General features: G+C 41.5%; 1 protein-coding gene across 1 annotated transcript; it reads right to left on the reverse strand.

The window, feature by feature from the left end:
• Positions 1-1,774: 1,774 nt before the first annotated feature.
• LOC112563231 lies at positions 1,775-8,294 on the reverse strand. The gene is made up of 3 exons (XM_025237049.1): positions 8,131-8,294; positions 3,925-3,966; positions 1,775-2,675 (listed from the first exon to the last, which is right to left on the reverse strand). Exons 1-3 carry the CDS (start codon positions 8,165-8,167, stop codon positions 2,452-2,454), a joined length of 303 nt encoding a protein of 100 aa, XP_025092834.1. The 5' UTR covers positions 8,168-8,294; the 3' UTR covers positions 1,775-2,451.
• Positions 8,295-12,575: the final 4,281 nt, after the last annotated feature.

A 12,575-nucleotide genomic window follows, 5' to 3' on the forward strand; every position in this document is an offset into this window, starting at 1 on the left:
TTTTAGTGCTTTACCGTGCAATCAGCCAACCACCCAACCAGTCAGACAGGTAGCAATAAGCCAACAGAATCTAAGTAGGAGTGAAACAATTGTAAACTATATTAATAATCTTAATTTTCTTCATGAAATAATGTTGTTTGCATCCGTCATTTCTTCGTTTATATCATCGAATAATTTTTGGCGCTTTGTCCCATAAAAACCACTCTCGTTTCTTTAACGTGTTTTACTAGAGGAGGGCTGCTTTGTCCTTCGATGCTAATCAATTACTGTCCATCGTGAAAAATTTGTACCCACAAGAATGTCTTTAGAATGACAGAAAGAATAAAACAACAAATTTGAAATTCATACTACTCTTGCGTGAATTCGTTAGATAGAGCAGTAAGAATAAAGAACAAAGAATAAAGAAGAAATAAGATAAAAGCCTCATGGAGCCTGGGTACGACATCTGGTAAACGCAAGATTTCCAGCCCAGGTGTAAACGGCAGCATTAACAGTTAAATAAAATTTAAAAATTCATCACCCCCAACAAAACACTAGATTTTTAGAATTAATATTCCTGGCAAAACTAATGGAATTTTATAATTTGGATAGTAATATATATTTCTGTCATTCTGAAGCATAACAGTCTTTAAATGGATCCCGTCACACCGCAGAGTTCTAGGAAACGAGAGAACTGCAGCGGATGGAAATATAGATTAAAAGTATTGTAAATATTACCAATACCTCTGTACTTGTAGGATACCAAAACTGTTATAGAGAATAATTAAGATAAAGATAAAAAGAAATAACATCAGCTACCATGTTCACAACACTTGAGAAATCGACAAAAAACGATGTTTGCTATTTGCACTTTGGCTGTGTTAAGGATCAAGGACAAGGATCACCACATTTCTAGTTCAGGACAAAAATAACGTATAAGCAAACACATTTCTCAGCAAAGCATGTACACCTTCTTGTCATACACCACTGTTGGTGTGAAGATAATTTTATTACGCTTGTGGGCGCGTGCACTTATGCGTAACCTATTATTCGAAATGGTGCCTGGTTGATTACTAATATCAATGTGCTTTACACAGCAAGCCATCTCCACCCGTCAAAATAAATAAAGAAAATAACTACGGTTAGACGTGTGAACTGTCAGCATATGTGATTTGATTCCTTTTGGACATAGTATTTTTTTTAATTTTTGATTTATTTCTGTGTGTATTTCAGAGATTTCTCCACTTACACTTGGAGGAGATCAAAATAAAAGCATGGTAGATATTTTTCCTTTCTTGTTTGCTATCTCATGTGTGTGTGAGAGAGGGAGAGAGGGAGAGAGGGAGTACAGGAGGGAGAAATGTATTTCTGTAGCTTACGTTCAAGACACATTTCGTATTAACAACATACTACTGACATGCATGCTCTTTAGAACGCATATGAAGACGACGAAGAAGAAAAACAAGAAGATACCCGCATGCGTGCATACACCAGACTGACTGAATGAATGAAAGGGTAAGGGACGATCGATAAGGCTTTAAAAAATACTGTGAAGAGTATGTGCATACACTTGCAGTTTTGCCTTCATTCGCTTAGTTACCACATGACTTGCATTTCAATGACTAAATAAGAGAACAGCAGTTTGCTATTTTTTATTTCCACAACAACTATTTCCACGTGTCGTGGATGAAAAAAATTTTCATATTCTATACAGTCTGAAGTCATAACTACACAGAACACCACTAAACCGATCAGGTTCAAAAGAATTCATTGTGTGTATTTGTGTGTGTGTGTGTTTTGAAAGACGGAATGACATGTTTGTGTTTCTATTTTGTCCTGTGAAATATCTTGTCTGCTTGCACTGTATACAAAAATTATATATTAAAAAATCAGAGAAGAGAATATTATGTCGCTTAAAACAATTAGATCAAGTGTAGACACGAAAAAATTCAAGAAGGCTACTGTCTGCTGGCCTGGACAGACAAAAGAGATGAACACAAAGAAAATATAACCAGCCTGTCTCTATATACAATCTTTACAGAATGGTCTTCGACAATTGTAGTGTTGCCATGCTGACAAATATACATGGGGTCAAAATTTTGAAACCGGAACTAACTCATGTTAAAGATACCTTACTTTTCTACAACATCAGGTTTTCTATGGCTGTGACATACAATATTCCCCCCCACAGACCTGAGAAACATAAATATGCATGATGACCAGAAGAAACGTGTTGGTAAACAGTTTGCTTTGAATCTCCCAAACAATCGTAACTCATCAAGCATATCCACCCGACTTTAAATTTGTCATGGAAACTAATGAGAAGATCTAAAACTCTTTCCTGAAGAAAGTTAAAAGACACTTTAGTTCTTTAGCAGAGGAAGAATGAAGGCACTCAATGATGCGGCAAAGGCTGGATTTTTTCAAAAGTTCGATATCCCGAGTGGTGACGGATTTGTAAACAAGACGTTGCTATGGGATTCCGTTGACCAGCACCCTGCAGGTCAAGCGAAGGTCGGCTCTGGAGGTCGGCGGGGTCACGCACTCGTAAGAGTAGAAATCGAAGTCCATGCCGTTGGGACATCGCTGGATGGTGACAACACCCCGGGTGCAGTTGTAGTAGTAGTCACAGTTTCTCCAGTACGGGAAGCAGAGCGTTTCCGGGTAGTCGGATGGGCATGGCGGATACTCGCAGGCTGAAAGGATGAAAGTGAGATTAAGGAGACAGTGTGCAAAATTTTCCATTGTTCAAAAGATCCAATAATCTATCGACCTATCTGAGATCCACCTAAAATACATTTACAGAGATTTATACTAAATAATCAACTTTCTAACTAAATCAAATGCAGTAGTAGACACGAGAAATGTGTGAAAGCTAACAAAGATAAATACAAGACGAAAGCAACTGATGCCAAACGGAAAACGGAAACATAAGGGAAGCAACTGTAAATTTGTGACTTAAAAAATGGAGACCTGGCTGTGTTGATGACGACACTTCCGTTGGTTAGAAAAATGGACGTTTATTTGTGACCATGTCAATACTTTCTATCCATGCTGACCGGTGCATTTATCATTTTTTTGTTTCCTTTACTGGCCGTCCTTCGGTGCTCGTTCCTGTCTGTCTATACACCTAAGAGAGTAAGAGTTATTTCCCCGTGGATTCTCCATCCCTCCACACCCTGCTCTTAATTTCTGTGGAGTCCACTCGCGACGCTAGAGATGGCGGCCAAATATATTTGGGTGCAGACAGTGTGGAGCCAGCCCCGTCGCTATGTCGTGTTTCGAGGACACAAGATTCCATCGATTATGCCGCCTGCTTGGGACTTTGGGAGGATCAAGGAGGAGGGTCGCTTTGCTTGACCAGAGGGCAGGTCCGTCGCGTTTCAAGATGGCAACATACCAAGTGTGGTAGAGGCTTTTGACACTGAAGCATGGTTTTACGAAACTGTGTGAGGTCCAGTTGGAGATTTCTCTCTTTTTTTCTTCTTTCTTTCGTTTTTTCCTTCCCTTCCCTTACCTTTTTTTTTTTTTAGAAAAGCTATTTTAAGAGTTTCCCTAAAACAATCGTCTCGTAGGGTCTATATTTAACTTGACATCCACCACCTCTTTGGACAATAAGTGATGATAACTGCTGAGGCTGAAGATAAAATTGTAGTCGTGAGTGAATGGTTGTTAGAACTAGTGTGTGATCGCTAATATTGCGTGCGCGTGCGTGCATATATATGTGTGTGTGCGTGTGTGTGTGTATGATGGTGTATGTATAGTGTGCTGTTGTAAACTTGAATTTCTGTATGTTGTAGCTGAAAGACATTTGTAAAGCACGAATGAACAAGACGGTAAAAAGAAAATGGAAGTATTATGGAATGCAGGAAGCAGCATCAGAGAGAGAGAGAGGCAAGGACAGGATTCAGTTAATTCCTCCAGGGTCTGTTGTAGATTACTCACTTTGGCCTTCTACACTTCCCAGTAGAGCGACCAGTGCCAAACCTGAAACAAGAGAAAATGTGAAATGGAATACCAGATATGGAGATGTAATTAAGATGTTCAGTAATGCCCTGAGAGAGGATACCGAGGGTTCTCAGTTTGTTTAGTTTCTCTGTCAAGAAATATTGTAACTGAGACTTCACGAGATGCCATCTTGGTAGCCCGATCTTATGCTTATTTGAGCAGCTCACTATTTTAGAAAGAAGTCGCAAAACTCTGATTTTCTTCTTTATGTTAATAGCTAAACCAGAAGCGAATCTGTGCTTTGGTCTCGTTCTAGGAGTTAACGCTGGGAAAATTCGTTTGCAAACAGTTCAAAGTCTGTGATCAAAGATGTACTTACGTATCAATTAGAAAAGGATGCCAACAACACAAGTCGACAGAGATAAAGGCATCACTGACTCAAAACAATATGACCGAAAGAGGACAACAAGAAGTCTTATTCTTAGAAAAGCCATTATAAACCACATCCTTTAAATGATAATAGCGGGGAAAAAGAGTAATAGAAGCGAATAAACGATACACTATCAGCAAAATAAACCATTCAAAACTAAAAACTTAAACTAAACACAAACTAGAATGTAAACAGAGAGAACTAAACAAATGCTCCAGAATGCGACCCGTGGACTCGATGGTGTCTGTCCTGACATGCGCAGACGGCTTTCTGTGCTAAGGCTGGGGTAAGCCGAGTATAGTTTCAAACAACCAGGCTGTTTGCCAGCTTTTGCAAGAAGAATGGTCGGCCAAACACACGACCGCCCTGTGGCTATGTGGTGTGGGGCTGATGGCTAAACTTGCCATGTGCTGACTTTTTTTGCAGCTATTGTCAGCTGCGTAAACCTCTCCATCACACTGAGAGTCCAGACTGTTTTGACGGTTCAGCTTGTTATTTTGCTGTTTCATCATCATTTAGGACGATGCAGCATTGTTACAGAGAAAGATATATCTGGATACTGCAGTTGATCACACTACGCTCGAAAATTATTGTTAATATTTTAACTTTGTAGCTAGAAGTTTCGAATGACATTCTTGCTTTCTGCTTTGGGTTTATCCAGTCTTTGATTCTGATGAATACTGTCCACCTGAACAAGTATGACCATCATAACATACTGTTGAGTTTTTTCTCTGATTTCTTATAATTCTCTTAGTAGTCTTACAAGCAATAAATAGTTTGAAAGAGTGGTTGTGTCTCAGCTTTTTCTAGCTAGACTGCGATTGTAGCAAACATGGCGGTACAAAAATTTTACATTCAGAAATCCAAAAATTCACCTACTCTCCTCCTCTTTTCCTGAATACAATCACATCTTTTTTTTTTTTTAATAAATCTTATACAATTACTCACGTATACTTACATTCGCTTTTGAAACTCAGAATACTCACATGTACAAAAGGTAAAATTATCTGTTTTGTCTTCCGACAACTCACACAGAGATCTTAGATCTAAATGGCGACAAGAAGCAGCCAATCAAAGCGCTCGTCTCAAACCGCCCTACAATGGCGTGGCACGATGACTTTCTGGCCGTGGTGTGTCCGCCTGTGTCCACTGCCAGGGTATGCGACTACATGGACAGAACAACGCTGGTCACGCCAAGCAGACAGTAGGACGGATACACGACAGATTGTCACCGTGTGGACGAGGATTACAGTCCCGTTTGCTCGGCAACCGTCGCGCGCTCCGCATCTGGCGCAGCCGGCCAGGGGACAGAGGCCAGGGGCCAGGGGCACAACATGCTGCTGGACAAAGTATTCGGTTCAAACGATCATTAAATATGAATTTAGCTGACTGCTTCACCTTAGCCAGTTAGCTAGGTCTTAGCAATGTGACCAGATTTCCAAGGATATTCGAGTTGAAAAGGACCCAAGCATTCGTGGATGTCTTCGCCTGCACAAGGAAAAAATTATTATTTGTAGGTAAAAGAGCCTAAGTGTTTCAAGAAACCTTGTTAAATGTAGTCTTAGGATTGGGTTAATTGTGCCTCAAGGGAGGGTTAACTGTGCTGCAAGGACTAGGGACCTCGTGAGTAAAGGAGGATGGTATGTTGGACCTTGGCACAGGGGCCAGGGTTACCACTGTTGTGAAGGTCAAGTGGATTAGCCAGAGATTGATACACCACTCCACCAAGGACGTTACCCCTCAGATGCTGTTCTCGCTGTTTTTCTTCTTCTTTTTTTCTGGTTGATAGACAATAAAAACCAAGAGAGTGGCATTATTGTGTGAACAGCTGGTTGCCTCCACATTCAGAAGGTGATTTCCCTCCATCCCTCCAACCTCCCATCTCCAGGTTCAACGAAAGGGTAATTCCTGTCAGGTGTTGGAGGAAACTCCCAGTCCTAGAAATCTAATTCCTTCAATGGAAATCGCTAGTAATCAGTTCTATAATGTAGGAGCTACGAAGGACAAAAATGAATGAAAATTAAGATTACGACTCTACTGTAACCATTTCATATGTTAGATTCCTATTAGGTAACATCAGTATAACCTCACCAAAAACTGTTAAATCAGAAATGCCAAGAGTGAACAAAATATCCCTAAAGCTGTACACATAAATTTGTAAAATACAACAATTATTAACCCCATCACACTTTAAATTATGCTAATCAAGATAGAAATGACCAGCGTGCTTAGTGTGCTGGTGTAAAGTGTTCGTCCAAGTAGAATAAGTGAAGTGTTTCAAGAGACCAAGAGAAGTGGTCTCAACCTTCACCTCTCTACTGTTCCAAGCTTAGTGATGTAAGCAGCGTCAGCACCGGTTACCGGAACTTTTCAGAAATTCCTTTGAAGAATGAATAAATGGGGTTGAAGCGACAGCTTTCAAAAACAACCTGCGATGAATTCAGAGACGCCATTGTGAGCAGTCCTGTATCTCCAGAGAGAGGATACATTTTTTTATGTTGAAAATGAAACATTCTTGAGCTTTTGTTTCGTGGTGTGTATTAGTTTTACCTACATCAAGATTTCGATTTGGTCACCTACCTGTTATATGACGGCAAGACACAAACGGAGCCGTTTCGTCCAACATCAGGACTCATTCCCCAACCTCAACCCTTCTGCTCTTACATCCACTGCCCCGGGTTTACCTGGATTTGGGGATAAAAAATAGTGGGCGGTTACTCGTCTACTTCCGGTGACAAGCTCAGGGTAATGGGGCTTTAACGCGTGTTGTCTCCCTTACTGCATGTCTCATGGTCTCGCAAATCACACGCTGCAGTGAGATGCACCAATCGCGCACGTTTGCTGGATTTATTGAGAATGTGGGACACAGGGCGGTAAACAAAGGTTGGTGCCATGGACTTCTGGCTGTGGAATTTAGGATCTCTCGAAAAAAATCCCCAGCCCATCCGATGGATACACGATTTATTAGGGATGATACAAGGCGGCGTAAAGAGATGGTTCGACTTCCCCTTCCAAGGACCGTACCATAGACATGGCGAACCACTGCCTTTACGACCTTTCACCTTTTTAGTAAAGCGTGACTTCATGATCTGGAGATCACGAAGGGTTAAACCTCAGTTGTACGAACAGCCATATGTCAACGAAAAGATATCAACGATAAACCGTTAAAGAATCATAGTTTCTGGAAATTAGAGATTAAAAGAAAGGTCTACTGCAGGAAGAAAACAAATGCTTTTTTAATTTGATTTGCTCGTTTACAGCCGAGAACAAGACACTCCACACCCGCTGCTTCAACTGTAGTCCATTCTACCTGTTCTGTCTATCGTATCTTTTTGTGTGAATTTATGACAACACACAGAAGATGCAAAGGTACTGTGACCAACCGTAAACACGAAGAACAATCATTGTAAAAAGTCGTTGGTACTTCAACTGTCTTTACAGCAAAGCCAGTAACATTTCGACTTCTTCGTAACCAGGACACTTACCTCCTTCCATGGCAACAAAACTGACCAAATCAGAAATACAAAAGTTTTGACAAACATCGTTTAAAATCAGCAGAAACTAGTTTAAGAGAGCAAAACTTCTCGATGATGTCGTATACAAAGTTAATCAAAATAGTAATAAGACAACAATAATCTTTGTTTACTGAGACATTGAAAGTTTATAGGCTGTAAGAGTTTGGGTGAGACAAACCCTGACAGGAGTTAAAGGAAGTGACGCAAGTCGTTAAAATCTGAAGTCTCTAATATCAATGAACAGCCACGGACGCTTACCAAGTAGCGCCAGCATCGTTGCCATGGTAGTGGACATCTCTGGAACTGACTTGAACCTGAAGGTAGGAGGCTGTGTCAAGGTCTTTATAGAAGTCCTCGGCAGTGAATCGTCAAGATGATGTCCTCACGCGCTCCTCTCCGATCGCACCTCTGAACCCAGGTGATATGTAGTGCGCCGACATCTCAGGAAAACCAAGTGGGCGTGGCTAACCTAGCTGTAGGCGGAGTCTGTCGGAGGAGGGAGAGGATGGGGAGTGTGTTTGGAATGCACGTAAACCTGCTCTAAACGACTATCGTGAGGAGAGGCTGCAGTGGAGGCAAGAGGGAAGGGACAGTTGAAAGTGGAAAAAAAAAACAACCGCACAGCCCCCACCCCCGACCCCATCCCCCTCCACCACCACCCAAAAAAATCCCCAACAAACAAAAAACAAATAAACCTACGTGTTCAATATGTTGGGATTATTCGCTCAGACGTCAGAAACCGCACGCCTGTGTAATCGTGTGCCAACAGTAAGAACAAGGGAAGCCCTGTCCAGACATACAACGGGTTGACGAAGAAGATTGACAAAATAAACAAGCGCTTGTTGCATTAAACCTCAAGGGTGAACGTACTAAGGCGAGAAAGGTGATGGAGGTCATCATAATTAGAGCTGAGGGCAAGGATGTTAAGGTGAAACAAGGCTGGTATTGGGGGCTGACAAAACATAATAAAAAAAAAACAATACAAAACAAACACACAAACATAAAAATGAATCGAAATTCAAACCAAAACCTTAAAATAACAACAAAAAATTGCCAAACAAACGCAAAACATAGAAGAAGACCAACAACAACAACAACAACAACAACAACAACAACAACAACAACAACAACAACAACACAAAAAAAAACAAGAAAAAAAGAACTACAAGAAGAGCAATTTGTTGACTGATATGTTACATATTCGGTATCTTATAAGCACATGCGCTAATGGAAGCTTAAGTATGAAGAAGGATAACTTATTTCATGTGGAAGAAAAGGAATTAATGAAAACGCACATGGCGACTGGTGAACAATGTGTTATAGCCCTATAAACACAGACTTGCACTGAGAATTCCTTGCTTCAGACGCTTGGGGTCAATTTTTTCAGACTAAGGGTCAAAGTGTTCTTCAGAACAGCGCAGACGGCAGCAGAGCCTGCGAACGAAAATGTTTCTCTCCTCTTCAGATGAAACTAGGGGACTCTTCATCATCATTTTATTCCTATGTATGTGTGAAGTTTGGGCCCTGACTATGGATCTGAAAAAGAGAAAACAGGTCATGAAAATGAGATGTTACAGAAAGCTCAGTATCTCTTTCAAACACCACAACACCAACAGAAACTGGACAACTGAAGACTTTCTGGACACAATGAAACGACTCTTGGGGCCAAAGACAACAGTACAGGAGTGTGGATAGAGTATTGAATAAAGTAGACTGGTTTACCGTTACAGAAAATAGAGGGAGCAGGCTAGAGCAAGGTGGTCACCCCCACCCCCCTCAACTCCGATTAATTACAGTTAAGGGGTGTGTTGGAAGTAATGATGATGCATATTTAGGCTGCTTCTTTCCTTCTGCATTCCCATCGTTTTTCTTTCTTTTCTTTTGTTCTTCCGCCGTGTCTCATCCTCCTTGTTTTTATTCCTCTAGCCCTCCCTCCCGTCTTTCCTCGTCATTCTCTTCTTAACACCTCTGTCCTTGTCGACCTGTCGTAAATTCCATTCCGTCTCCTCTAATCTTTGATGCACATTGCACGCATTCTCTAACTCCTCCTGCTCCTCCCCTTCTCCTCTCAACACCTTCTTTACCTATCATCATCTATAATGCTACAGACCGACTCTTGGAAACGCTGAAAAGTATGAAAAAAATAAAAAGACATAACAAATAACATTCGCCAGTCTTCTTTAATGTCCAGCATCTCCCATAAGGTCTTTCTCAACAGATGGCACTCGCTCATCACAGAATCCTTCCGGTAGCACCGATGACCTTGAACCCCTAAGACCCTGTGTCAGATTCACAGCTTGTACCTGCGGTTCTTCACACAACCTTAATCTCTCCTGTCTCTCCCCAAACTTCTGGGCTCAAGCGCAACAGCTCCCGGCGTCCACAAGATGCAACAGAAGGGAACCAGTTAGTAGCTGGATTGTCTGGGGTACAGGAGAAAAAACTTTCCGTTTGGCCAGACATCAAGCTTCGAACTCTTCCAAAAACGTCAGAGGGGGCTTTCTGAGTTTGAGAAATTGCTTTCAGCTAAGTTTCGACGGGTTTTGTCATCAGACCTGATGTGTGTTTCTGGGCACGAGCCCTGGCAGGTGTCCTTCAGTTCAGCTTGTGTACTCCAACAGCGACCAAAAAAAAAAAGAAAACAAAATCAGGCATGAGAGAAAAAGTGGAAACAGTTCTGGGTAGTGTTCTGTTGTTTTGATATTACAGTAACTTGCTGTGAGATTCCACTGGTCACAGATTAACACTTCAACTTCTCTCTTTCTCTCTGTCTTTCTTTCTTTGTATCTTGATCGTTCCAGTCTCTAAGCTTCTCCGCTCTCGCTTGTGTGTGCGCACTTCAAAACAGGCGCTGCACGAAATCCGAGTTGTTTTGAGGACTTTGTTTGATTAGTTGTATTTCTCCGCGTACACGTGCAAACCTTTACACACGTCCACAACCACACACACACCATCTCTCTCACCCTTTGAAACTCAATCACCCAGCCACCCAGCCACCCCCCCCCCACACACACACACGATCTCTTATATACATACACTCTCTCACTCACATACGCATGCGCACGTTCACTTGGATGTGGCGTTGATGGTGGTAGTAATGACCATATTAGTTATAATTCGTATTCATTGGAGGAGGAATTGTTATGTGGTAAATACTGCCACTCATATCTATAAACTGATGTCTCTTGCCGGCCATCCAGTGTTGTCCATTTTCTTCGCATAAGTCGACCAGTGGAGATGTGTGCAACATCCTGCCCTATAGTTAGCTGCGAGGGTAAGCTTCTGGGTTATTAGAAAAGCCCTCAGCCCACAGTTGTTTTCTATTTCCTTATTTAACCTGGTCCTTCCATCATTAGCTACGAGAACAAGCTTTAGTTTTTAGTGCGAATCCGATTCTTCAACTAGCCCTGATTTAGCCTGCGTTGTTTTGTCTTGCATAAATTCTGCCTGTCCTTATAATCAAAGCATTAAAGCAGTCAGCCTACTTTTAAAGTGGGAAATGCGCTATAAACATCGGCTTATCATTATTTATTATTACTAATTGTGTAACATTGAGACACTGAGCATTGAGACAAATACAGCTCATTGATGTTAACACACTAGAACTAAAAGCACCATAAAACCATTGCCGTCAAGTGAATACAAAATAACATATTTGTCAAACTAGTGTATGGAGCGGAATATATCTCCGTGCCAAAGCAAAGCATAAAAGAATCCCCAAAACACCTTCAAACGGAAAAACAATTGTCTCCTTCACCATGGTGATCCCCTGTTGCAGAAGTGGATGCCAGGACTGCGCTTCACACAGGTTAAAAAAAAAAAAAGGTCCACTGACCTTACGCACGGTCTTGAGGGAGCGAGTGTTTTAGAGACACTCATCTATCCTGGGGTTATCTGAGGATGGTGCTCATCTTCTTCATGCTTTATCCCCCTCAACCCATTCCTCAGCTGGGTCAACTGGGGGGAAGTCTGCTACGTCATGCGGGTATCGAACCGTTGAGTGTCTTCAAACCCCTCGGCCATCCTTTCCCCGGGCGTCACGCAGGACAAGGATGAAAATAGCTGAATACGGAAGTTTTTAAGAATATTTTCTGTTCTCTTTGGAAAGGAATTTTCATTAACGATCCCTTTGGATGCTGCGAGCTAATTTGTTTTGACATTTTTAGTTTTGCAGGAAAAATGTTCTCGCCAAACTGTTTATCCGTTGTTTCATGTTCGACGCATAGACCATCGACCGCACGACCGGTGACTCAGTGCTGGGCAGCAAGACAAGGGACATAACACCATTGTTCTCAGTGCTGTCCCTTGTCGAGTCCTGTAGCAGCATGGAGACAACATTTTCAACACATGAATGCTTTGTTTTTATCTGCTGATGCTTGTGTGACTTTGCAGATTGACAAGACAATTTTTAGCCTAGAGTTTTCGAGAAAATTATCCTTTCTTCAGGGTAAATAGCCTAGTCGATCCCCACACAACACAGGCGCACACAGATTTCTTCCTGACGGGAACTTGTGGATGATCTCGCTTGTAAAAGATTGCTACTGCGTTTTGTCGACTTCTGTCTGGATAGGAACTTCCGGCAGGAGATGATGGACTTGTTTGTTTCTCTATTGGTCCTAGCGTGTGAAAACCTTCAATAAACGGGGCTCTAGAAAAAAAAACAAAAAACAAAAAACAAAAACAAACAAACAAAACAACATATT

This window comes from Pomacea canaliculata, linkage group LG4 (assembly GCF_003073045.1).
Source record: "Pomacea canaliculata isolate SZHN2017 linkage group LG4, ASM307304v1, whole genome shotgun sequence".
In the NCBI taxonomy this organism is placed as follows: Eukaryota; Metazoa; Mollusca; class Gastropoda; order Architaenioglossa; family Ampullariidae; genus Pomacea; species Pomacea canaliculata.